Source organism: Protopterus annectens, chromosome 10.part0 (assembly GCF_019279795.1).
Source record: "Protopterus annectens isolate FY-2018-M chromosome 10.part0, PAN1.0, whole genome shotgun sequence".
Lineage (NCBI taxonomy): Eukaryota > Metazoa > Chordata > Ceratodontiformes > Protopteridae > Protopterus > Protopterus annectens.
In genome coordinates this window covers 107,420,701-107,447,169 of record NC_056744.1, presented here as the reverse complement: position 1 = coordinate 107,447,169, position 26,469 = coordinate 107,420,701, and the positions used below count along the sequence as shown (strand labels likewise).

The 26,469-nt window shown below is 39.0% G+C and overlaps 1 protein-coding gene across 2 annotated transcripts in view; it reads right to left on the bottom strand.

Annotated features, from left to right (window-relative positions):
• AATK (apoptosis associated tyrosine kinase) overlaps window positions 1-25,886 on the bottom strand; it is a 2,480,061-nt gene extending 2,454,175 nt beyond the window's left edge. The window contains exon 1 of one of the 2 annotated variants that reach the window (XM_044085080.1): window positions 24,743-25,886. In XM_044085080.1, coding sequence (XP_043941015.1) covers window positions 24,743-24,824 — 82 coding nt within the window. In that variant the 5' untranslated portion in view covers window positions 24,825-25,886. The remainder of the gene's footprint in view (window positions 1-24,742) is intronic. The other variant, XM_044085081.1, reaches the window with a different exon arrangement.
• Between the last annotated feature and the right edge of the window lie 583 nt (window positions 25,887-26,469).

Below are 26,469 nucleotides of genomic sequence, written 5' to 3'. Positions count from 1 at the left end.
TGGTGACCTTCTCAAATATGCCCACCAGGTTGAGTAGGCATGGTTTACCCTTGATGAAACCAAACTGGGTTGAATCCAGTGTATGGAGGTTTACTATATCTCTGTTGATCATCTCCATGATAATTCTTTCCATGGCTTTACATATAAGACTAGTGAGACTTATGGGTCTGTAGATGGCCCACCTTTGTGCAGAGGGATGACTGTTGCCCTTCTCCATTCTTGAGGCACAAAGCCTGTTTGGGGGCTACAGTTAAATAGTAATTCTAGAGGACCTGATAGGTCATGTTTCATGCTATTTAAAAGGCATCCTGGGATATTGTCTGGGCCGATTGATGCAGTGTTCTTGGTCTTAGACAGAGCATTAAGGACTTGTTCCCTAGTGATAGTAGAGGGAGTTATATTTGATGATATTTCCTGAGGGAAGGTTGAGGGGGAGACAGGGGTAAAGTTGCAGCTGAATTTATCAGCCAGGAGGTTTGCTATATATTCTGGCTCAGTATAGGTTGGTTCATTTACAATGAGCTCTGCACACAACTGTGTATTGCCTTTGAGGTTGTGGACATAGCTAAAGAATGCTTAGTGGTTGTCCTTGGCCTGGGAGGCCAAACTTACCTCAAATTTGGCTTTGGTACATTTTATTTGTCCTCTTGAGTATGCTTCATCACACTATCACACTAGTGAATGCAAAATGTCCAACAAATTGCAGAAAAGAATCACAGTACTGAGCACTCAAACCATCTAACATAGTAAAAAATCACAAAAAGACAGCAATTTCCTTTTACAATCTTTACGCTAAAAACCTTTCCATAACACTAGCCTCTACCTGTCTCAGTAGTGATTACCCCCCCCACTACCGTACCAGTTTAGTAATATGTGCTAAATACCTAATCCTAATCCTAACCCTACACCTCACCTTAAAAAAAAAACTTTCCATAACACTACCATTACACAAGACTGGCTCAGGTACACAAATACACAAACACATCCATACACCCTTAAATCTATTCCCTCAGTTAACCCTAAAGAACAAACTCTCAGAAAAACACTAAATCTGTCCCCTTATCCAACCCTTACTCTAACCCTAATCCACAAGCATGTGCTCGTGTGTACACACACACACACACACACACACACACACACACACTTCATTTACCTTTTACAATAATGCACACATCCAACAAAATGAATGTTTGACACACTAAAAATGTGAACAATGTACCCTGCAGTTGATTGTGTCATGCAGATGAATATAATGTAAACACTGGCACTAGTTGATGGTCACTGTTGATGTGACACCTTAAACCCATGCACAAAAACGTGAAAACGAGGTTTATGGATGTGTATATATATATATATATATATATATATATATATATATATATATATATACATATATACATATAGGGTTCCCATTCACATTGCCGAAAGTACAGTCTCTGAACTACATTTTGCCTAGACCATAACTCCAAATTTACACTTCTCTGAAATGGTACTTTGCGATTGCACTGCAGTATGTATGAACAGATATACTGTTGTCACTGTAGTGCAATCTCGGCGTTAGAATATATAATTAGCAGGGGGTGCAGTGGGGTGCAGGGGGGGCTTGCCCCCTGGAAAAATTTGAGAAAATTAGTTAATGTGGTTTAACTATTTTCCGTTTCGGCAAAGTGCCATTTCGGAGAAGTGTAAATTCAGAATTATGGTCTTGGCAAAATGTGGTTAGGAGAACTGCACTTTTGGCAATGTGAATGTGATCCATATATACACACACACACGTTGTGGAAAAATACTGAAGTTCAACATATTTTGTATTCTGTATATAAAGGGTTAAGCAGAAAAATGTTCACTGCGTGCAAACTGAAATGTTCTGGAATGTGTTGATCACTGACGAATGCAGAAGTTAATCTTAAACTGCTGATAAGAAAGTTAATGTTGCAAGAATAACTGTGGTACTAGCTGGTAAAAACAAGTAATCAAACTATCACTTTCTGATGAATGTCCTGTGTGCTACGTGTTTGTACGTGCAGAAGGGTCTATAAAAGCAGAACTCAAAGTGCAAGTAGCCAGACTGCTGGCATACTACTATCATGTAGCAGGTCTCCATGCATGTAAAATAAAGCTGTTTTACTTGCTTACAAGAACTTGGTGTGATTCTTCCAGAATATGTTAGAAGAGTAAAATCTTTCGACATAACTGGCGCCCAACGTTGGGGCGGCCCCTACACGGTGCAAATCGAACAAAGAGAGGCTGAAAACCTGCACAGGTGGAGAGAGATCAGGCTCTCCTCGAACGAAAGACCTCCGACTGAAACAGGTCGAAATTAGAGGCCAGTCACTCTTTCCAGATTCAATCCGTGAGGTGGCAGCGAAACAGGGCGGAGGAATCACAAAGGTAAGCAAAACGTTATTTTTTGTTTCTGATTGGAATTTTTGTCTAAATTTTAAGGGACTAGTCAAGGGAGAAATTTAATTTTCTCAAGTATAAGGAGTATATGTGAATAGATTCCATATACAAGAGATCTCAGGAACAGGAATAGTTTCTAAGAGAAATGGGAACAGGAACCAGTTGCGCCAAAGGCGACGACAAAACTGAAGATGAAAAGTTTGTTTGATTTACACCCAAAGAACGTAAAATATTTAGATAAATGGAAAAAAGATCATGGGTTTAGTGGATGTTTAAATAAGTCAGAATGTCAAAATCTAGTAAGAGTACTGCGCAAACAGGCAGGAAATAAGACAAGGAATCAAAAGAAGGTGGGGTTTCCCCAGGCACAGAAATGGCTGGAGGAAGCAAATAAGAGACATAGGGAACACAATTTGGAAAAAGGGTGTGGTAATTCAAGTGAAAGGGATGTGTACTTTGTTCAAATGGAAGATAATGAAACTTCCACAGTCAGTCGTAGTCACCAGAATCCCTCGGCCCCTCCCATCCAGTATCCAGACCCTGCACAGGTTATCGAGGTGCCCCCCGACCAGGACCCACCACAATACCAGGCTTCGGTGGGTGGCCCCCCCACGCCAAGTATTATATTACAGAGAGAGCCCACCAACACTCTTGACTTACGCAGCGGAAGTATTAGGAGAGAAGGGCACTGGAAAATTAAGGAAAAGGTAGATCAGGAAGGAGAGGAATACCCGCTGATAGAAGTGGCAAATCCTCAAGCAGGCGCAGAAGGCGAGGGTCCTACAATATTGGTCTACCGACCGTGGACCCGTGATGACATCCGAAAAGCGGTAGAGGGGATTCCCCATCCGAAAGTAGATATGCGTAAATTCCGTACAGACGTAGGTGGCATGAGAATGAGTTATAGATTAAACGCTGTAGAATTTGAACAAGTAATAAGGCAAATCCTAGGACCAGATTGGCACCTTATTTGCGGAAATTGGAACCCCCTGCTACCAGGGGAAGGAGGAGCCTTGCCGTTTAACTCTGAAGTGTGTAGAACCAGAATAAAGACTCTCTTAGATAAAATAGAAGAACATTGGAAGCCCAAGGCAGATTGGACTTGCATTAATCAATGTGTTCAATCAGATGACGAAACCGTAGACAATTATCTACATCGTCTCACACAATGTTTTGATGCTCATAGTGGGTTGATTAAGGTAGAAAATCAGGAAAATGACTCGCTCTATGAACAGCAATTGAAAAATGCATTCCTAAAGGGCTGCAAGACAGCCATTGGTAACTTTATACAAAAGCATATGATCACACACAGGACAGTGCGTCTACAAGTCCCTTATGGAGTATGCTAGACATGCTGAGAAATACCTGAAGGAAAAAAAAGATAAACAAGCCCAGACTTTTACAGTTAGTGAAGATGGAACTTTAATGTTAGTTCAAGGTTCCGCGAACCGCGGAAGAGGGCGTGGCAGGGGAAGAGGACGAGGACGGGGAGGCGTAAGTCATTCCGAGGATTTCGAAGGTAGGCAAAAGGGGGGAATGTTTTAAGTGCGGTAAGAAGGGACATTTCGCCAGAGATTGCAGAGGACCGGAGAAACCGATGGCTGCTTCCGGTGGTACCGCATGACTATATGACGGTCAGAAAGACGTAGATGGAGGGTATGAGGAAGAAGAAGAAAGTGAGAATGGGGAAGTAGATACAAGTGAAGACGATGGGTGGGGACAGGAAATGGCAGAATATGAGGAATATCAAATGGTAAATCTAACAGCATTAGCATCAACTATGCAATTGGAATCCCAACCAGTGATCACATTGCAAGTTGAGGGCCGAGACATAGAATTCCTTTGTGACTCAGGGGCTTCACGAACGTTAGTCAGAAGTACTGCCATATCATCTGATGTTACTTCGGATGAATATGTGCTTGTAAAAGCAGCAAATGGTCGTATTTACAAAGAGCCATTGTCCAAACCTCTGTGGTTTACCGATCCAGAGACGAACCAAACCATACGGTTCCGAGTAATAATTTCAAAAATCTGCCCAGTAAATTTACTAGGAAGAGATTTAATGCAAGTGTTCGGCATAGCAGCCGTCCCAACCTCCACTGGGATGGTGGCAAGGAGAATTGAACCAAACAGTGCAATGCTATTAGAGGGGCAGGGAGATCTACATTACTGGTATAGTAATGATTTGATAGAGACAGGCCCCCAGAGTGTAGTGACGGATCTTACAAATTTGGCATTAAGCAAATACGGAATAAAAAATCCGAAGGTATCAGATCCATTACATTGCACAATGTATTACAGAAGATGTGCCGGACCTGATTTAGAATATGAAAAGAAATTTCTTAGTTTTAAAGTCACCAAACTAGTATTGCATAGCCTTTTTTGGACACACTAGGTAATTCTGCAGTCACATGTAGCCTTACAAGGGATATGCAGCTGCTGTATAAGAATGAATTAACCACACATATTTCAGTCACGGAGGGTGAAGGAATGTCATGGTACCTCGTGGGTAAGAAAATAACTGAATGGGTAGGATGGACACCAGAACAGTTGGCAGGTAAAGGCGTTCAGGTTCAAAAACTTAACTGGGTTACACAAGCCAGACCGACCGTGCACCTCTGGGAAGACAAACCGATACAATCCCCTGGGACATTATGACTATGTCTCCTTACCCCCATGGAGGAATCTCAATTGCAGACGATTCCAAACTCATTATGGTCGCAGGGTCAGCATGATATCGGACTGATTAGAACGGCAGGACAGGTAAAGATTACACCCAAGTCAGAATTTAGACCTCATAAACGGCAGTATCCCTTGAGCAGAAAGGCAGAGGAGGACATTTTACCGGTAATCACAGCACTTTTGAAAGCTGGAGTATTAATTCCGTGCACAGACTCACCGTGTAATACGCCCTTATTTCCAGTAAAAAAAACGGATGGGACATGGAGGATGGTACAAGACTTACAGGCAATAAATTCCGTGGTGGTACCTCGGGCCCCCATGGTCCCGGATCCGTCTATATCCTTCCAACGGATAACTACTTTTCTGTAATTGATATCAGTAATGCCTTTTTCTCTATTCCCTTGCAGGAAGATAGTAGATTTTGGTTTGCATTTACGTTTATGGGCAAGCATTATACCTATACCAGGTTACCGCAGGGATACTGCGAAAGTCCAACCATCTTCTCACAAGAGATGTCCACCAATTTGGCTCAGTTCCAACCCGCCCAAGGGTGCCACCTACTGCTGTACGTGGATGATATCCTCCTGGCCGCGACTACGGAAGAACTCTGTAAGTCCGAGACTATTCGACTACTACACTTTCTGGCACACAAAGGACATAAGGTAAATAAGTCTAAGTTACAATTTTGTAAATTAGAAGTACGTTACCTGGGTTATACTATCTCTGGGAAGGGCAGGCGATTAGATGACAGTAGAAAGAATGCTATTTTACAAGCCCCCATGCCAACTACAAAAAAGGAAATGATGTCCTTTTTAGGCATTACGAACTTCTGTTGTAGTTGGATTCCCAACTATGCCGAAGAAGTGCACCCACTATCAGACTTAATTTTTGCAATACCGATGGCGGCAAAAGATTTGCTGCACTGGACAGACAAGGCAGTACAGGCATTCACTAGGAACTAGCAACTGATAGCTGGGTCAGCAACATTGGGGTTTCCAGATTACAGTAAGACCTTTATACAGACTGTAGATTGCAAGCAGGGATTTATGACATCTGTTTTAATGCAAATGTATGGAGATAAGTTAAGACCATTGGCATTTTACTCTAGCAAATTAGACTCAGTAGCACGAGCATTACCACACTGTGTGCAAGCAGTAATTGCAGCTGCCCTGGTGGTACAAGCGTCTGCCATGTTGGTATTGTTCCATGATCTTACGTTAAAAGTCCCGCACTCCGTAGCAGTCATCCTTCTGCAGGACAAGTTTACATTTCTGTCACCTAGCAGACATTTATCTTGTATGACTACGCTGTTATCACAGCCACACATGTCAATTGAGAGATGCACTACCTTAAATCCAGCGACATTGCTACCCATTGCTGAAGACGGTATCCCGCATGTATGCTTAGATCTCATACATTCTAAAGTTCTACCAAGACCGGATCTTAAAGATCAACCCTTACTACATGCGGACTGGACACTGTTTGTAGATGGGTCGGCACGCAAAACAGAAACAGGCACCATGCAGGTAGGGTATGCAGTTACTACTGCAACTCAGATAATAGAGGCAAGACCACGGGAACTTATCTGCTCAAGCAGCGGAACTGATTGCTGTAACACGGGCATGTCTCCTTTCGGAGGACAGGGATGTCACTATCTATATGGATAGTCAATATGCCTTCTCTACGGTACATGTGTTTGCTCAGCAATGGAAATATAGGGGGATGGTTACAACCTCAGGAAAAGACATCATGCACAAAGAACTAATCCTTGAATTACTACAAGCCGTCCAACGGCCACGGGGTTTGGCCATCTGTAAATGAGCTGCTCATACCCGTGCTAAGGACCCGGTATCACTTGGTAATACCCTAGCAGACAAAGCAGCCAAAGAGGCAGCTATGTCCAGTACCTTTTCACTTGAAACCACACCTACAGAATTACAACCAACAGATAAGTTTGATTTACAAACCTTACAAGTCATGCAGGAACTTAGCACAGTACAGGAAAAACAATGCTGGACTAAGTATGGTGTTAGACAGAACAAAGGAATCTATGTGGGACCAGATAATAAATATGTTTTGCCTACTAATCTTTTTAGGTATGCAGCACTAGTCGTGCATGGCCCTTCCCATCTGGGCCCTGCAGCTATGGTTAGAATTATCCACCTTACCTTTTGGACCAAGGGTTTTATTGCATATGCAAAACGTTTTTGTCTATCCTGCATAGTATGTGCTAAATACCATGGGGGAGGGGTCAGAGTTGCCCCGGCATCATTTCCAACACCCCCCTATCCATTTCATACAATATGTATGGACTTCATCGAATTGACCCCGGCACAACTAAAGAAGTTTGTTTTAGTGATAGTAGATGCATTTACTAAGTGGGTTGAGGCTTTTCCCGTGACACATCCAGATGCTCAAACAGTGGCTAAAATTTTGGTCAATCACATCATTCCGCACTTTGGACTTCCTACACGCATCTACTCTGACAATGGCACGCATTTTGTCAATCAAATCATTCAGAAACTGTCTACAGTTTTCCAAATTGAACTGAAACACCATTGTGCCTACCACCCACAGTCAGCAGGGTTGGTGGAACGCCACAACGGCATTCTAAAAGGCAAGTTGAGAAAACTCATGGCCGAGACACATCAGTCTTGGATTACCTGTCTACCTCTAGCCCTCCTTTCCATGCGGACAACTCCCACCTCAAAAGGAGTCACCCCATTTGAGTTATTGTACGGGAGACCTTATTACATCCCGCAGTGGCAAAACTTGTTGCCTGCGGAACGTGAGGGTGGTGAGGAGATAGCAGATTACATGAAAAAAATGATGACCAATACTAACAGCTGTTTAACGAATGATTATTTTTCAGGTTCAAGAGACGACAAAATCACGGAAATCAGACCAGGCGACTGGGTCTGGGTCAAGATCATTAAACGCAAGAACTGGGCATCTCCCAAATGGGAGGGCCCCTACCAGGTGTTGATCGCAACTCCAACGGCAGTTCGGATTAAAGAAAGGTCCTCATGGATCCACCTAACGCATTGTAAAATTGTAAAACATTTTAAGTTAGATAAAAACTTGAATCCCCCTGGGGAACAAATAGACAGCAGTAACCATGAAGGACAATAATGAGAATAAGAGAAAATGGTTCTATTGCAATATTTTATTGTTTATAACTATTGTGATTGTAATATTTCTGTTTTTTAATGAAGCTAGCCATTCAAAAAGAGACAAACACACCAACTGGCATCCAAACTTTAATACATATCAAGCGATTAAATATGCATATGCATCCTCAATGAATGTCTCAAATTGTTGGGTATGTACTGCAATACCTACTGTACATAGTGGCTTAATGTTAGGGACAGCCCCTCTGGGAACAAATGATACTTGGAACAATTTGTTGTTTGAAACCACAGAAGTACCACTGAGAGACAAGGTGGCGCTGCCTCTTCTGGGGCGCCAAAACGGAACAGTGTGTTTTCAAAAGATTGGAAAAGTTAAGGTGGGGCTGAGCCAATGTAATTTGACAATAGTTCATAATTGTACCCTAGAAGGGCAGTGTGACACCAAGTTTGGAGCTATAAAAAAAGACATCATTGTAAATGATACTAGTTTTGTTGAAAAAATGCTGTATGTATATGGCCTGTTATTTAAGGGGCTAAAGCCAAATGGGAGTTATGAATTTCCAACCAATATCACCCTCAAAACGAATGATTGTTATTTTATTTGTGGTAGGAAAGCATATAAATGGTTACCATATGGCAGGTCAGGAAGTTGTTTTTTGGGAGATCTGATACCAGCTATCAGACATGTGAATGCATTACCTCAAGGTAAAATACGAAATGCACGTTCTCTTAATAAACCTATTAATCCTGTAGGTAACATTGATGCGTCATGGATTTATCACCATGACTTGGCGCACGTCAGCAGCAAAGGACTCTCACATATGGACCTAGGTGATGATGTAATTGCTTGGGCTGGTATTTTGCCAGCGTATGGGACAGTAAAATCCATCTGGGAACTGAGAAAACTGTCAAAACTGTTAGAGACTCTGAGTAATGCGACATTTTCAGCGCTAGAATTGGTGACGGACGAATTAACGGCGATGAGAACAGTAGTGTTGCAGCACCGTATGGCGCTCGATTTCACCCTAGCGGCGAAGGGAGGTACTTGCGCTCTCATACACGAGGAGTGCTGCTCGTTCATTCCTGACAACGAGCATGAAATCCAGAGTCATCTTGAAATAATTCAACAAGTTTCTGAACTGACTAAACCTGGTCCAAACCCCTTGACTGACTTTTTCCAAAACCTGTTTGGAAACTGGGGTTCTGTGTTAATGAATTTCTTAATTGCTGTATGTGTTGGAGCAGTCATATTTTTGCTGCTTGGCTGCTGTTGCATACCATGTATCAAAATGATAATATCGAAGGTTATCTCTGCCAATGCTACAAAAGCATATTTTTCTGATTATGAGAAGGTATAAAACGTATCTGGGATTGTGTAAAATAAACAGTATACAAAATGTTGTAAGGGGGGAAATGTGGAAAAATACTGAAGTTCAACATATTTTGTATTCTGTATATAAAGGGTTAAGCAGAAAAATGTTCACTGCGTGCAAACTGAAATGTTCTGGAATGTGTTGATAACTGAGGAATGCAGAAGTTAATCTTAAACTGCTGATAAGAAAGTTAATGTTGCAAGAATAACTGTGGTACTAGCTGGTAAAAACAAGTAATCAAACTATCACTTTCTGATGAATGTCCTGTGTGCTATGTGTGTGTACGTGCAGAAGGGTCTATAAAAGCAAAACTCAAAGTGCAAGTAGCCAGACTGCTGGCATACTACTATCATGTAGCAGGTCTCCATGCATGTAAAATAAAGCTGTTTTACTTGCTTACAAGAACTTGGTGTGATTCTTCCAGAATATGTTAGAAGAGTAAAATATTTCGACACACGTGTGTGTATATATATATATATATATATATATATATGTATACATTTATACAAAATTTATAATCTATGCATATATATCCATATGTGAGTATCTAGGTTAGCTTTTGTTTACTTAATTTGGATTTTATCTGCCCAGCTGTAACTAGCTAAGGTTAATGTTTGTTCAGGTAAGCTTAGTACTCTTTTGGGGGTGTTCTCCCTTCCTCATTACTATGTGATCATTGTACCAATATACATAAACTTGGCAGGTTTTGAGGGAACAACAAAGGGACTTGCTGCCTGCAAAAAAAAAAGTTGTATTTGCCTGAGCAGCATGTAGATCACTTTTTTATGTTGGTCATTTGTGATGAATGTGTTTTTTTCTTGCGATTATTTCCCAGTTACATAATTTGCAAGCTTAAATATGAATTTTACTTACTTTCAGATGAGGAAGAAGAATATGTTATGCTTGCCCAAAATAGAAAAAAACACAAAAAAATCTTTTTTTCTTTTTTAGATGAAGCAAGCCCAGCTGCATATGTGTGGGTTTTTTCTTCACATACCCCAATAACTTATAAGCAGGTTGCACTACAGTAGGCAAAAAGAAAAAAAATACAGAAGCTGCATCATCACCTCACACAATACAGCACACTGTGAGCCAGTGAAGCAGGGTACTCACAATTTGAAGTACAGACCCTCAATCTTATATGCCGCAATAAAGTGTAGGAATGTATATATATATATATATATATGCACTGCAAGAAACATCCATGAAAACCTACAGAGCCAGAAAACCTACAGAGCCAGAAAAGTCCATACTCAAATATTTAACAGAATTGTTCAGAACACATGTTCATCCCCTTCCACATGAAACAAATATACAATTTAAAATATTTTAAATCCAAACTTAAATAATGCCCAATGGATTTGTGGCTATGCTTGTATTCATTTAAAGTTGTAGAAATGCAGTTATTGAATTAGTACTCATATAAACCTTTAGATTACATGTTTTCTCATTTTTATTTTTGTTGTTGTTGATATTACTATCCTTAATGTATATTCTGTGTTATGCAAAATGATGCTGCTGAAATTTTTATGTTTTTAAAGTTTTTCTCCACATACTTCTTATGATAAAGGGTTTTTGCCCAGACCGACTTTTCTGGTATACAAATTTAAACAAATAAATGTGATCAGTCTTATCACACACTCGCTGTGGCACAAACAGGGCTTTCTCTCTCTGGATCATGGGACCAGATGACTTCTGGGAAAACACTTAGGATCTAAACAGCCTGTCTGTATGTAGATGGATTTGAGTACACTTATATAGTAAAAAAGAGAGGGTATGCCAAGGCATTACTAAGAAAGTCATCGACTTAGCAACATAGCTCTCTTCATCGGGAAACAGTATGTGATGAACCGAATGGGTTATTAATTGGCTTGAACTGACATCATTGTATCATATATGAAAAGGCCCACTGGCTTCCTGTTATAGATAGAAGCACCTTTCTTCTAAGCATTCTGCTGTTTAAAATTCTTAAGCTAGGCTACTGTGACCTCTTAGAAATGTAGTCTAGATCAGACAACCAAACTATTCCCTTAGAAGAAGCCAAGGTTGTGCCCTTACTTTCATCAGATCTAAAATTAAACTTTCAGTCAGAGAAAAGCCTCTCTCTCTATTTGCTTGTGCAGCTAGTAACAGCATATGCTCTTTCATACTACAAACTTTAATAATGTATATTTTGGAGATATAAATTCTGAAATGTCATATGCTTAAATCTCATTATTTTTGTCCACTGTGAACATTCTGTTTTTTTAATTTTAGTACTTCCACACCTCATTTCTAATATAACAACTTCCTGACTTGCATGCCTTGCATGTTTATATCTATTTACTTACTTTTAAACTTCATTCATTGCACTGGATTTAAGCATTATCGTTACATTAGTGTACCTGGGTCAAGACTTAAAAAGGTCAGTGGATCAGTTCGCCTACCCTGCTATCAGATTTTAAAACAAATAAGTAAAATAAATTAACATGTGCCAAGCATTCTGTAGTTATCAGAAATGAAAGACATGAAAAATTCAACAGAGACCTCAGAAAATACGAGGGTATTGAATAATCACAACTATAAAATAGTTTACAGAAAAAAGTGTAAAGAGAATAGGGTTAAGAAAACAATTAGCATGCAGTACTCTTCGGTACATATCTGGATCCTCAAAAATGAAAACACTAACTGAATAAACATACATACACATATACATATACCATAACACATTGTCTGGAAGAGATCTTATATCCCCTTTAAAAAGGATAAGGCACCTTTAAGTGCACTTTTGCATGGGCAAGAGAACATTCTTACAACAACTAGCTACATAACTGTTTTTTTTTTTTGACAATCACGGCTGTATATAAGGAAGTTGCTAGAAAGCAGCAAACCAAAAGTTACTTGCTCGCTGTAGGCACTGGAGAATCATCTGAAGGAAGAACGTCTGTGCAAGAGATGTAAGAGCTCAATCAAGTCTAAATTGGTGTACACCTCATGGAAGGGCATGTTTGCAAAGCTTGAATTTGGGCATTGGAGAGGCCTGTAGAATTTGAGCGTTGGAGAGGCCTGCAGTCTTGGACTTTTGTTTATAAGGCAGCATGTATGCTGGAGGGGTTATGTGTATTATGAGTCTTGGATAAAAATAAACAAAGGTACTAATTCTGCAAAGCCATGTAGAATATGATTTTGGTTCTGTTTTTACTTGTGACGATTAAACTGTATTTTTTTCATATAAGTCCTGCCTCAAAGGTCTCCTCAGACACACACACACACACACACACACACACACACATGCTTATATTTTTTTGGGGTGCATATATAGGAACAGATATGAGATTGCATAATATTCAGGATAGGGGAATATGCCCCTTCCCTGATATTGTGTGATGTCAGAATTAGTATATATTGTCAGCAGAGGGTGTGAGGGATGGAAGGGGGTTTGCTTTAGTTTTAGGTTTCAATTTTGCATGTGTCGAGGCTGTTGCTTGGTTTGTGCAGAGCAATGTGTCAATGTTTATGTTTTCTGGTTGATGTGAATGTTGACATTTGGGTCATTTGTTGAAAATCAGTAGACCCATATATAGGAAAAACAGAACCCAAAGGTCATGAATGAAGCTCTGTACTAACGTGTGCTAACCCTAATCCTAACCCTGCCATACCACTAACCCCAGCCCTATATTTACATTATGAAAACCCTCTCCCTAACATCGCCACAATTCAGACAAAGTATGTATGAATGTAGTGGTAGGGTTTGGGTTGGCCAATCACAGAAGCAGACTTTCCTTTTGTGATCAGCTGCAGTTTTGATGTTTTTGTATTTTGGGTATGTTTTTGATATGCTGACATCAATCTCCAATGTTTTGATGGTTGTGGAAATTGATATTGTGTCATACGTGCACTCATAACTACAAAAATACATATGAAGAACACACACACACACACACACACACACATACATATATATATATATATATATATATACATATATATATATATATATATATATATATATATATATATATATATATATATATATATATACACACACACACACACACACACACACACACACACACACACACACACACACACACACACACACATATAAATGCATCTTTTAGGTTTAGACTTTTTTGTCATTACATTGTTTTTAATTGTTTGTTTACTATCATGCGATTTGATTAAAATGTTTTAAATATGGTGAATTTGCATGTTGATATTGTTCTCCACAAGTCTCTATTACTGTGGAAAGAAAGCACTACATATATTAAAAGTTCATCATTTTTTCAAATTTTATTCTTGCACTCTTTAGTTTTACCTGTACATTTTAATTAATGTAGGACAACAGGAGCTATGTCTACAAGACATCCGTGTTTTTGGGAAAATTTTTAAAGTACTAGTATTAGCAGGAAAAGAAATGTATTTTTTTCAACTAAAGAGTGTTCACATGCATAAAGATGCATTCAAAAAGTCTTTTGTTGAAAAACAAAAGCTTTGAAAAAACACATTTGCCTGTAATGTATACTGTGGCATCTACTGGAAAACTTCAGTTTTTGTTTAAGTTTTACTGAATACTTTTCAGCTCAAACAGCATGTAATTTGAGTACACCCATCTACTTTATGTTGCCAGAATAGAAGAAGCTCCTCAGTAACTTTAATAAATCATTCTTATGCTAGATTTTAGGTTATTCTGATGTCAACATGGAGTCCAAGTTTCCTCTAATAACCATATCCAGAATTGTGTAATTTAGCTGCCCAGACTTGATGTCTGAGATCTCACTAAATCAAGCACATCTTGGTACCTATTGTCATAAATATTACTTTGGTTAATGCAGATACTGTTATCGCTATCTCTCAACCTCTAAGAGCAAGAAATCTGCACAGCACCAAACGTAATGCGGGGACAAAGGCCCAAACTCAGGGACAAGTTTTAATTATGTTTCTTAGAAAGTTGCTAGAATAAAAGGTTTTGTCTTAGTGTACATTTTCTCAAGGATATAAAGTCTGAAATTCAAATATATGCTATTATCTAGGGACTTCAATCCTCACTGATTTGCCAAAAAAATACAAACTGTATGAAGAACAGACCAAAAATATGAGGCATAAATCTGGACTTTCAGTTGAGAGGGATGCTGTCATCTCACTATTGGCTCATGGTACCTACAGTTATACTATACATGTTATGCCAGGCACTAAGTAAATAAATAAAGTCATACTTCAATGTTGAGTGTATCATGCACGACTCTAACAGTAACCAAGGATTATACACAAATAAACATTTAGAATGGGCACTACCCCATTTACATGCACACGCACTTAATAATGAAAAGCGTTTGTATCATTTTTTTCCAACTAACGTGCTTCTGAGAAAATACTTGAAACAATTCCTTGACCACAAGGCAATCATTCAAACAGATCACTTTCTAGAGACCCATGCTTTTAGCTAGTCTAAAGTATTGCACCTCAGTGTTAGAAACTTACATCACAAAGTAAAAGAGCATTACTTCTGGCTCACATCTGTACGTTCCCACATTTTAGCAGTATCTGACACTGACAACTGGTTGTTGCTTTCCATTCACAGCATTACACTCCAAGATCCTGGATGTGTTATCTTTCATAAAGACTGCATGGGAAAGACAGGTGAGATAGCTGTGCAAGTAACATACATATCTAGAATGGTTGATAAGCAACTACCAGAGTTAACAGACTGAGAAATAGTAACCGTCTTCTTCTCCATTACTGCTCAAAAAGCCAAGAAAAGTTATGTGTTTCCTTCCTTCCTTCCTAATAATGCTGTTAAGTTGTTAGGCACTGTTGTTTCTTGGTTTGAAAGCAACTGTACGGAGTTATTTGTGTTGGGGCTTTAACATACCATGGAACTTATCACACAAGACATCTAAACATGCATGAATGCATTTGTTTAGAGTACCACCAATTCATGAAATCACATACTTTTGAGAAAAAAAAAATACCAAGGCGAAAATACTCTCTAGGCTGCCAGGATACAAAGAACCATAGTCATTGCGCAGTAGCGGGAACACTTGAGAACATGATTAATGACCACTTTTTTTCCCCAAGTTTATTATAGGGAACTATATTCCCTTCATAATTTGAAACAATCATCAAACCTGTCCACAGTCTGAAGAATTTGACTTTGGCAGCTTTTGAAAATTATTTGAACCTGAGTTCATGGAAATTACTACATAACACCAACCCACTTCTCCTAATCAATGTCTGCTGTGCAGGTTAGACACATCTCTACCTTCAGGACATATCTGAATGAAGGACAAACCTAAGCCGTGCATTAATAAATCCATCAGGCATGTGACTGCTGAAAGAGATAAGGCCAGAACTCTGTATAAAATATACAGTGATGAGCACCACATCTGTCAAGTTCCATGAACAAATGCCAGCTATACATTAAACTAACAAAGCTCTTATATTATTGTCTCTTCTGCAGAAGAACTATCATAATCCTACATGAATGAGATGCTGTATATAAAAAACAGGACCACAACGTAAACTATGCTAGTCTTAAGCCGTGCCTGAACACTGCCAACATTTTCAGACACTTTTTCCACAATCATAGAAAAATTATCAGAGACAGTACTTCATTTGTAAAATGGCATACAAAACATGAAACCATTGGCCTTTGGGTCAACTACTATGGCAAATGTTACACGCATAATCTGCAAGTTAATGCATTGAAATTGCTTCACCCAGTGATTACAGTGCCTTATGTACAGAGAGATGCAAAGTCATAAAATACCAGGACTTCCAGGAAGGAACGAGAGCCATGTGAAGAAGGATAGCCAGAAAGTTCCAGTAGTAGTAGGGGCAATGGGTCTCATAAACAGTCATATCTAGGTATGCTACCAATATATGTAACTCCATATGAACTGCGGAAGGAGTCACTTCTTGTCACGTTATAGATGCTGCAAAGAACACTTTTGGCTATCATGAAAGATTAAAACAATACTAATTTCACAAACTTTAACAATACTTTGATTTAGAAATGGGGTCCATTCCCATTATGGAAACTCAAAAGACTTGGAGAAATTAAAAAGGGAAAAGCAATCTCTTGGCAGCAAAGCTGTTCATCTCCATATTTTGCTACAGCAGATGTGCAGAGATCTGCACTTTAACCTTTACTATTCAATAATTATATGGCTAATCACACAGTGCTAGGCACAACATAAATATAGCAAGAGGATGATTGTTCCCTGATTTACAGTAATAATACTTTAAGCACATTGCAGACTACTCTTTAGTCTGGGTTCAACATACTGAAAGGTATATTAACTATCAACGCCATCACACCAAATGAAAAAAAAATAATAAAGTCTACCCCCTTCTTCACTAAAACTGTTCATTAAATGAAAGTAATGCTATGTTAATGCATGGGACCAATAGAGATCAGGTGAGGGGTGTAAGAGGAAGGGGGGGCAGAGTACAAAGCATGCTTAGAGCCGAGACTATACCTTTTGTCAAATGTATTATAAATCTCTATAGCTGGATCTACAGGATAAACTGAAGAAGGTGAAAATATCTGTGAGCTATAACTGATCAGAATGTTACCTTTCAAAATCATAATCATCATGCAATCAAGCAAATTAATCAAAAACTTGGAGTTCTTCACCAAATAAAGAGAGTTAACTCCTGAAATGAGATAAACATCATCCCAGACTGTATTACTACCTGAATCGCTACATAATGGATCAAGTATTGCTAACAGCATTCCAAATCAGGTGCAGTACACACCTGAAATGACATTAGACTGAATGCATGCCTCCAACCACATTGCACTGTGAAATGCTACTTGTTATGATTTGGTAGAAGTTAAGGAATGAGCTGGCCTAATAAAACACACCAATGGTCTCAAACAAAACTATTTAAATAAATATACTATTTTACAAAATACAAAAATAACAAGTAACTGGTAAGTGCTTTCATCCCATTTATGGAACTTCTTCAGACCAAGTTACATTCATAATAAAAACCATTAAACATGCTCTTTCAAAATCGCATGACTTTTACAAAAAGGCATGTGACTTAAAAATCAGTGCTTTAACACTTTTATTTTCAAGACCACCTTGTAGTTTTCCCTTTCATTCAATAAGCTAGCCTACACCAAACTACTATTCAGCTAAAACTACTCCACCATCATAAGTGCCCACATCTTTTAGCATGTAAACCTGACATTAGCCAATAAGAAGTCTAAGATCCATGAACCTGTTTCAGCTGACAGTGCCAGGGGTCATGTGGTTTCAAATGACACAGCAACATGCAAACATCATGGGTATAATTACTGTCCTAGTCTTTAAAAGGAAGTTAAAGCACCATTACCTAAGACAGCGGTCATGCCTACAGCATGGAATTACCTAAATGACATAGGTTATATAACTGCCTAGCCTCGCTTGTCTGCTGTCAATCAGTCTAGGATTTACCTGTCCACTAAAATCCCCACAGCCACCCTTTTATTTTTTAGTTTTAGGTCACATACACAATAAAGTATCTCAAAATTGTCAGTTATTGGTAGGTACTGGCAGTTGGTAAAGAGATTATGGCTGTGAACTATAGTTTTAGGTATAGAGTTTGATTCCCTCAGCCACCATTTGCCTACTGTGTGACTTCCAGAAAGTCACTTAAGCAGACATTGCTCCTAGGTTGCCCCTGAAAAGGGACTGTGTGTCCAACGGGCCTACCTGGTAATCAAATAAGTCTTGCTATTAAAGATACATGTGCATTTTATTCCAAATGTAGCACTTAATTCCTGACCAGCTGTGTGGTCATGTGATATCCTTTGTCTCATACTTTCTGCTTCATGATGTTACAATGCCTGCTTCCACCTGGAAAGCATATCATTGCAACCAAGAATTTTCACTGTATTATTACTTTATGTTTATGTGATATGACGGGTCTATATGACTTGGTCGACAGTTCATATGATCGACTGTTTCTTTGGTCGACAGTTCATTTGATCGACAAGCATTTTAGGTGGGGGGGCTTCGCCCCCCACACCCCCCAATGAGGGGGGCTGTGCCCCCCACACACCCCCTAACTATATATATCAACTCCAGGGTCACACAACATTGGGGAAGGGGGCAAATGCTTGTCGATCAAATGAACTGTCGACCAAATAAACAGTCGATCATATGAACTGTCGACCAAGTCATATAGACCCGATATGACATATACAAGAAACTGGTGGATGACAGAAACGTTGTAACTGTAACAGAACTGCGGCCACTAAGAAATTATGCAATTATCTGTTATGCCTCTGAAAAATCAGACTCCCTTCAGTGACAGTACAGGTATTCATCAATTTACGTTAGGCTATGTTAAGGAGCAAATTAAACTACGTATTCAGTTTGTAAGCAGATTAGGCTTTTGGGATGCTGTCATTACAAGGTAATCTTATACTTTAACCAACTGGCAAGTTTCATGGAAAATCTGTAAGACTTCTAATGGCTATTTTTTCCTGAAAAAGCAAAATGTTGAGTGCCACTGCCAAACTAGTATACCAAGCATGTGGCTCCCTCCCTCCTTTCCTTCCTTCCAGTACTCTTCATCATCCTCGCTTATAACTCATCCAGTTACTATGGTTCAGAGATGTTAACCAAAGTTGTCACCATGCTGAGGAGATCCCTAAATGTTGAGCAAGAAGAAAATCAAACCTGCGACTGCTGTTACCAAGCAGATTCCTCCTTAATGAGCAAAAGAAGAGAGCTGACAGCAATAGGTCTAAATGAAAAATGTTTCTCCTGAATGAAAAGTACTGGTGCAACACAGTCATGCAGAACTGCAGTCAGGAGAAATAATTCCTAATCCATAGTGGTAAATAATAACAAACTAAAAATGCATTAGCACGCTTCTGAGTATACAGCTAATGGACGTCTTTCAGAAATACCTGACCACTGTTCTACGCATTTAACAACATCATGCGGAAGGAGACCTCCTCTGAGTGCAAGTCCAGTAAAAGGGTAATGCATTTTTAAGCATGCACCTATATATAACTACAATCCGACACATAAATGAATAAAGTGCATGTTTGAATAAATCTGCATAGCAAAAGATAATCCACCCCCCCCCCCACACACACACACACATAAACATGCTAAAGATTAGCTAGCTACCTTTGTAATCAAAAGGTGTCTGAGATTTTTAAACTTCCATTTAGAACACATCTTGACTCATCTCTAGATCCAGATAACCTGCCACTCCAACTACTAAGATGATTAATGGAATCTCTTCCCATCTAGTCACCTGACTGGCAAGCTAAGTAGGATCATTTTTACTCAGCTACACAGGGAATGGATTTCTGATGGCCTCATAAACTACAGCTTTTCTGCCAAAATAATGAAGTAGTTGATGGGATCAAAGTTTGTTGCACTTGCATATCTATAGATCTTTGCCTGGTGGATAACACAGTTTTCATGCCCATCTTGGGACTGAGAGTCTGAGACACTGAGTACTATATCCTTTTTCTGAGCCTCTGTAGTGTTTTGATAGAACCAGATTATGAGTGATTATACTGGTACACACTTAACTATCACTTTTCTAAGGCTCTTTGATGTCTAGTGATAACCAGTGAGTGTACTGGTACACTCTTAATGATCCCTTTTCTGAGCCACTACAGTGCCTTGTAGGAAACAGATTATAAGTGATTGTAGTGGTATGCACATAACTTCCACTTTTATGACTCTCTACAGTGTCTTGTGCAAAGCAGATTATGAGTGACTGTATTGGTACACACTTAACTGTCACTTTTCTGAGCCTCTGCAAACCTTTTTGGAAACCAGATTACGAATGAATGTAGAGGCATACAATTAGCTATAATTTTTCTGAGTCTCCACAGTGCCTTGTGAGAAACAGATTATGTATAACTGTACTTGTACACATTTAGCTATGATTCTTCTGAGCCAATGCAGTGTCTTGTGAGAACCAGATTATGAGTGATTGTACTGGTATACACTTAACTATTGCTTTTCTGAGCCTCTGCAATGTCTTGTGAAAACAGATTATGAGTGATATACTGGTACACACTTAACCATCACTTTTCTGAGCTCCTATTGTGTCTTGTGAGAACCAGAATATGAGTGGTTGTACTGGTACACACTTAGCTATAACTTTTCTAAGCTTCTGCAGTGCCTTATGGGAAGCAGATAATGAGTGATTATACAGATGCACACTTAGCTATCACTTTTCTGGGCCTCTGCTGTGTTTTGTGAGAACCATATCAGGTGTAATTGTACTCATACACACTTAGCTATCACTTTTCTGAGCCACTGTGCTCATAGGTTCATAGGTATATACAATGCTAACATCACCAGGGCCTTTATAAGCCTAGCCGTGCAACTGAACCCAATTGTGTGCCTGTGCATCATGGACATTTATTAGGAGAGGGCTATGTTAGTTAAGAAGTTTCTAGAGGTTATGGGGGGTATTTTAATTTGGGTATTACCATCTTACTCTGTCTATCAGAAACATGGGGGCCATACCTGGGGTGAATTTCCAATTTTCCATCTGCTGGTCAAGGTTACAGTTAAACAGAGTCAGGGACAAACTCTGCTTTACATGGATGGGGAGCCTGTTTCAGATCATGGAGATCCTCTGAGACACATATCTGTCTTGCCAACATGTCTTATTTATGTCAAGAGCAAAATTTAAATCCTTGGATCTTAGTGGTTCTGATGCTGTTCATTTGGTTGTTGTGCAAAGATCCATTAGAGCTGGATCCAAGGATGACTTGTAGGAAACATATTATAAGCGACTGTGCTAGTACACACATAACTTCCACTTTTATGAGTCTCTACAGTGTCTTGTGAGAACCAGATTATGAGTGATTGTACTGGCACACACAACTGTCACTTCTCTGAGCCTCTGTGGTATTTTGTGAGAACCAGATTATGTGTAATTGTACTGGCATAAACTTCACTTTTCTGAACCACTATGCTTACAGATTCATAGGTATATACTAGTTTAATGACCACTAGGGCCTGGCTGTGCAACCACACCCAACTGTGTCCCTGTGAATCATGGACGCTTATTACCTTATAACTTCATACTTCTCAACTGTACAGATTTTTGCAGAAAGTCCAGATTTTTTGCCTTATACTTTTGGTCCGTGTTTAATAAAAGTGTGGCTTTCTGGCAAATTAGTGGCAAATCATTAAAGACTGAAGTTAGAAAATAATGACAGACATTTGAGTTTTAGACTTCATACCCTTCAGAAAAATTCATGCTAATGCAAAACCTGTTATTCTAGCACCTTTCTAAGTTTGTAAGAGCAATATTTCAAAATTGCCCCTATTTGTACCACTTTTTATGGCTTTGTCCAGATTTCTTACTCTTAAGATGTTGAGAGGTATGCCTTATATTATACATTTACCTGTCACTTTTCTGAGTCTCATCAGTGTCTTGTGAGAACCAGATTATGTGTAGTTGCACTGGTACACACTTAACTATCACTTTTCTGAGCCACTGTGGTGTCCCGTAAGAACCAGATTATAAGTGGTTCTACTGCTGCTTTATCACTTTTTGAGCCTTTGCAGTGTCTGGTGAGAACCAGATCAGATTGATTGTACTGGCACACACATACTTGCCACTATTTAAGCCTCTACAGTGTCTTATGAAAACCAGATTATGAGTGATTGTACTACTGCATACTTAGCTATCATTTTTCTGAGCCTTTACACTTTCTTGAGAGAACCAGATTACAAGTCATTGTACTGGTACACATTTACCTATAATTTTTCTGAGCCTTTATTTTTAATTTTTCTGAGTCTTATGGAAACCAGATTATGAGTGATTGTAGAGGTGCACGCTTAGCTATAACTTTGCTGAGCCTCTGCAGTGTCTTGTGTACTGGTATACACTTGACTACCACTTTTTTGAGCCTTTGCATTGTCTTGTAAGAACCAGATTTCGAGTGATTGTACTGGTATGTACCTGACTGAATGAGGAAATGGACATTAGTCAAGGAGTTGGAAATGACTCCGGAAACCCTCTTCTTCCCTTCATTTTCTTTAGGTGGTCAGTTTGGATCAGAAATGTTAATACAGTGCACCTACTTCTTTTGCCACTGGCCCCAATATTTTTCAGCAAATGCCTTATTTCATTAGGATACCAAAGCTCTACCAATTTTAAACCCCTCCATTACAGACCAGGTTTCAACTGACAACCACCTTCTTCCATGTATCTGATGTTATCCAGTGAAACCTATTTTGTTTTGGTGGCATTTTGGCATCCTGATAAAACAAGTCATTTGCTGGAAAAATATATTTTGGTGTTGTCATGCTGCACTGTTATATACTTTATTGATAAGCAGTATGTGCAGCGTTTTTTTGCAGATATATGTGTATATACATTTGTTTGCTGGAATTATACATATATGTATACACACACACACACACACACACACACACACATACACATATATATATATATATATATATATATAATACATACATAGGCTTTCAGCCAGTTACCCGTCACCAAAGCTCATGTCACAGTTGCTTGAGCGTAAACAGCTTCAGTATGTCATTGCTCTCATTACTTTTGTAGAGATACAGAACAGAGAGAGCCTGCTGCTCCGCGGTCAGTCTAAACAAAGTTACTCATCTCTGCTGCAAGATATTTGGCAGGGGAACATTGTTACTGTTCTAGCCTAACCTTACAAATACTCTTCTCTTCTGTCACAATGCCAAATTCTCAGGGTCCAGCCCCCATCCATGGAGAACTTATTGCAGCAGTGCAGGGGTTTGTGGCGGTGCAGCTTCAGGCACAACAATTTTTTCAACCAATCGGTATTCAGATTACATGGCAGAAAAACACAAAAGGTAGTCATATTTTACTGCTGAAAAATAAAGACAGACGAAGGGTAGCACTAGACAGATGAATATACTGTTAAACAAATCTGTACTGTAAAGGGCTACTCAAAGATGCATAAGACAGTGTAAAAAGTTTATTTTAAACACAATGCAGAGGTGCTTTAAAGAAGAAATGTGAGTATCACAACCCATACTCCAGATCTCTAGATTATTTTTCAACTTCTAAAGAAAAAGTAACATGCATAAACTTTTCTGACTACAATATTTTTTAAAATCAGTCCATTGACAGTCATTTCTCCTTCGCATCCATTCCCCCATATTAAGGAGCTCTGTATGTAAAATGCTGGCATGGGAGTGAAGGAGAGAACGTAACTAAAGGTTTGCAGCTACATGGCCCTATCACTCAGATCAGTTAGTTCTAACTGAAGAATGGACTACAGCCATTAAGGAATAAAACTAAGCAAACCTGCACAGTTAGCCCTATCATTAAAACCATTAAAGGACATGCAACCATGCATTTTTCACAGACATTACAGTCAAACCCAACTACACTTTCAGTTAAATATCACTATTTTTCTGCTTCTGATAGCACCCACTCCTCCCACACACATACAGCTTGCCCCAGTAAGAACCTTAGCTGTTTACTGTGTGTGTGTGTGTGTATATATATATATATATATATATATATATATATATATATATATATATATACACATGCACACATACACCACTAACTGCTGCATGTTGCTACTCAAAACCTCTTAAAGCTTCAACACTTAAGTCAAAACACTAGTCACGGAAAATCATTGCAGAGTATTAACATCTTTAAAAAAACTTGTCTCTGAAATAATGCATCATGCATACGGAGCCTTTGGTTTCAGCTTATCTTCATACACCTATGTATATGGTTGTGTAAAACATCTGCAAGCCTATACAGTGTTTCTATAAAAAAACTCAGCAGTTCAAAGATTATAGGACTCAAGTCAGTACTATTTTAAATCACACTTACCTTTGGCAGTGGTGTAATTTCCTCAGTAAATGTGCATCAGCATAAAATATATATTTGAAGCATATTTCAACTATTTTGTACTCAATATGTACAGATAATCACCATATGCAACTTTCTAGAATATTATCAACCGCAATAAAAAAACATAAAAACAAACGCCAAGCGCCCAGAGGGTTAATTTGCTGCAAAATTATAAAAGGGGGAGGGGTGCCAATGTTAAAGACAAGATAATGCATTAAATAACATTATAAATATCAGCAGATGTAAGGGGCTAAAGAAAGCATGCATACAAAAAAAAAAAAAAAAAACAGAAAGAGGGAACAAAAAACTTACCGGGATCAAAGTGAGAGCTAAATGCAAAGCTGGGATTGAAAAACGAAGAAGACATGACCATTGCAAGCACCCTTGCAATCATTCTCAGCGCAAAGCTCCAAGAAGATTTTTTCTATTAACAAGAAAACAAAAAACGTAAAGAAGAGGAAGGAAAAAATGAAAAAAAAATACAAAAAGGGAATTCACAGCTCCAGATGTTGCATTTCTTTTAGCCAGCTGAAGAAAGCTTAATGAACTCAGCTTGATGCAACCCCTCCTCCATTTTTGTTCCCCCAAATGCGAGTCAGACAGCTGCTTCAATGAGTTTCGGGTGCAGAATCCGATTCCAAGTCAATTAAGAATACTTCAGAGCTATAAACATCATGTAGCTGAACAGTCTACAGACAGGTTTTTAGTTTAGCACATCCTTGGGGTATAAATACATGCAAAAGTGTACTGCAGCAGTCCGACAGAAGACTCGGGTATCTTCAGATTCACTCTCCCTTAACTTGAGGATTGCATGAGTAACACTAAGAGGTTTTGTTTTCTGTCTGACAGGCCTGATTGTTTGTGGGGGTTGGAGGAGTTTATTATTCTCCTTTCCTGTTTATTACTGGAAATGAGACACTGGGAAGGAGCTATTCGCATGCTGAGCCCCTGCTACTGTAAATTCTGTAGCTCTAAGAGCAGCGCCATGTTTCTGTGTCCGCGCGCCAGCATCTCCTCGCATCATACTGCAGTGTTAGAGAGAAGGATGCGCGAGGAGCTGCGTCCTTGGGTCAGCCAGGTATCATGGCACCAGCAAATACACGGGGGGTGGGGGACTTACAGGCTGCGTCCCACATACAGGTATCATGCAGGGATGACATCATAGTGTTTTTTTTTTTTTTTTTTTACAGGAAGGCTGCTATTTAAATTATTTTCTGTTGCGTAACCCTGTTACTAGATTCCCTTACTTAAAAATATATATTAACGGGTTTATTTCCATAGGTAAAACCCATAGGCAACAAATGTGGAGCACAACAACTAACATGTGTAACGTTCATGCCGTTTTGTCCATTAAGTCCGGTGGAGATGTGCATAAGAAGTACTCTGTGACACTCTGCTTGTCCGTTACAATAAAACAGCTGAGACCCCACTTTTATATCTCACCCCAGAAGACACATGATGCCTTTGGATCCGTGTGCGCCCCTGTATTTGTCTGTGAATTGTATTCCTATGTCTTGTACATATTGTCTAATACTGAATAAACTGATCTCATATTATTTCCATATTGTTGTTAGGCTCACAACTAACTACTAACAACTGACTGTTACCTTGTGTAATCGTTTACATTTACTTAGTTCTCATTAGTTTTTAAAAAAAATACTGTATTCAATTTCTGGGTCCCTTTTTTTATGTGTGGGGGGGGGGGGGGGAGTGGATTATCTTTTGGCCTGAAGAAGGTCCATTGATAGTGCTCTACACAGTTAACAAAACAGTTAAATGAATAAATATAAAAGTAGATTAGGAAGTGTGCATATTTGTTAACCAGCACCTGATGCAATGTGTTATTATTTACCAAGAAAAGAAACTTAGGAGATGACAGAACAAGTAAAAAAATAAACAAGCTTAGCAGCAGAAAACTGAATGTCAGTATATCATTGAAGGAAGCAAACTATAGAAAACAGTGCAACAATGAGCATCTAAGCAATTATCTTTTCCTGCTATCTACACCTAACAGTGAAGTATTCCAACACAAGGAAGTC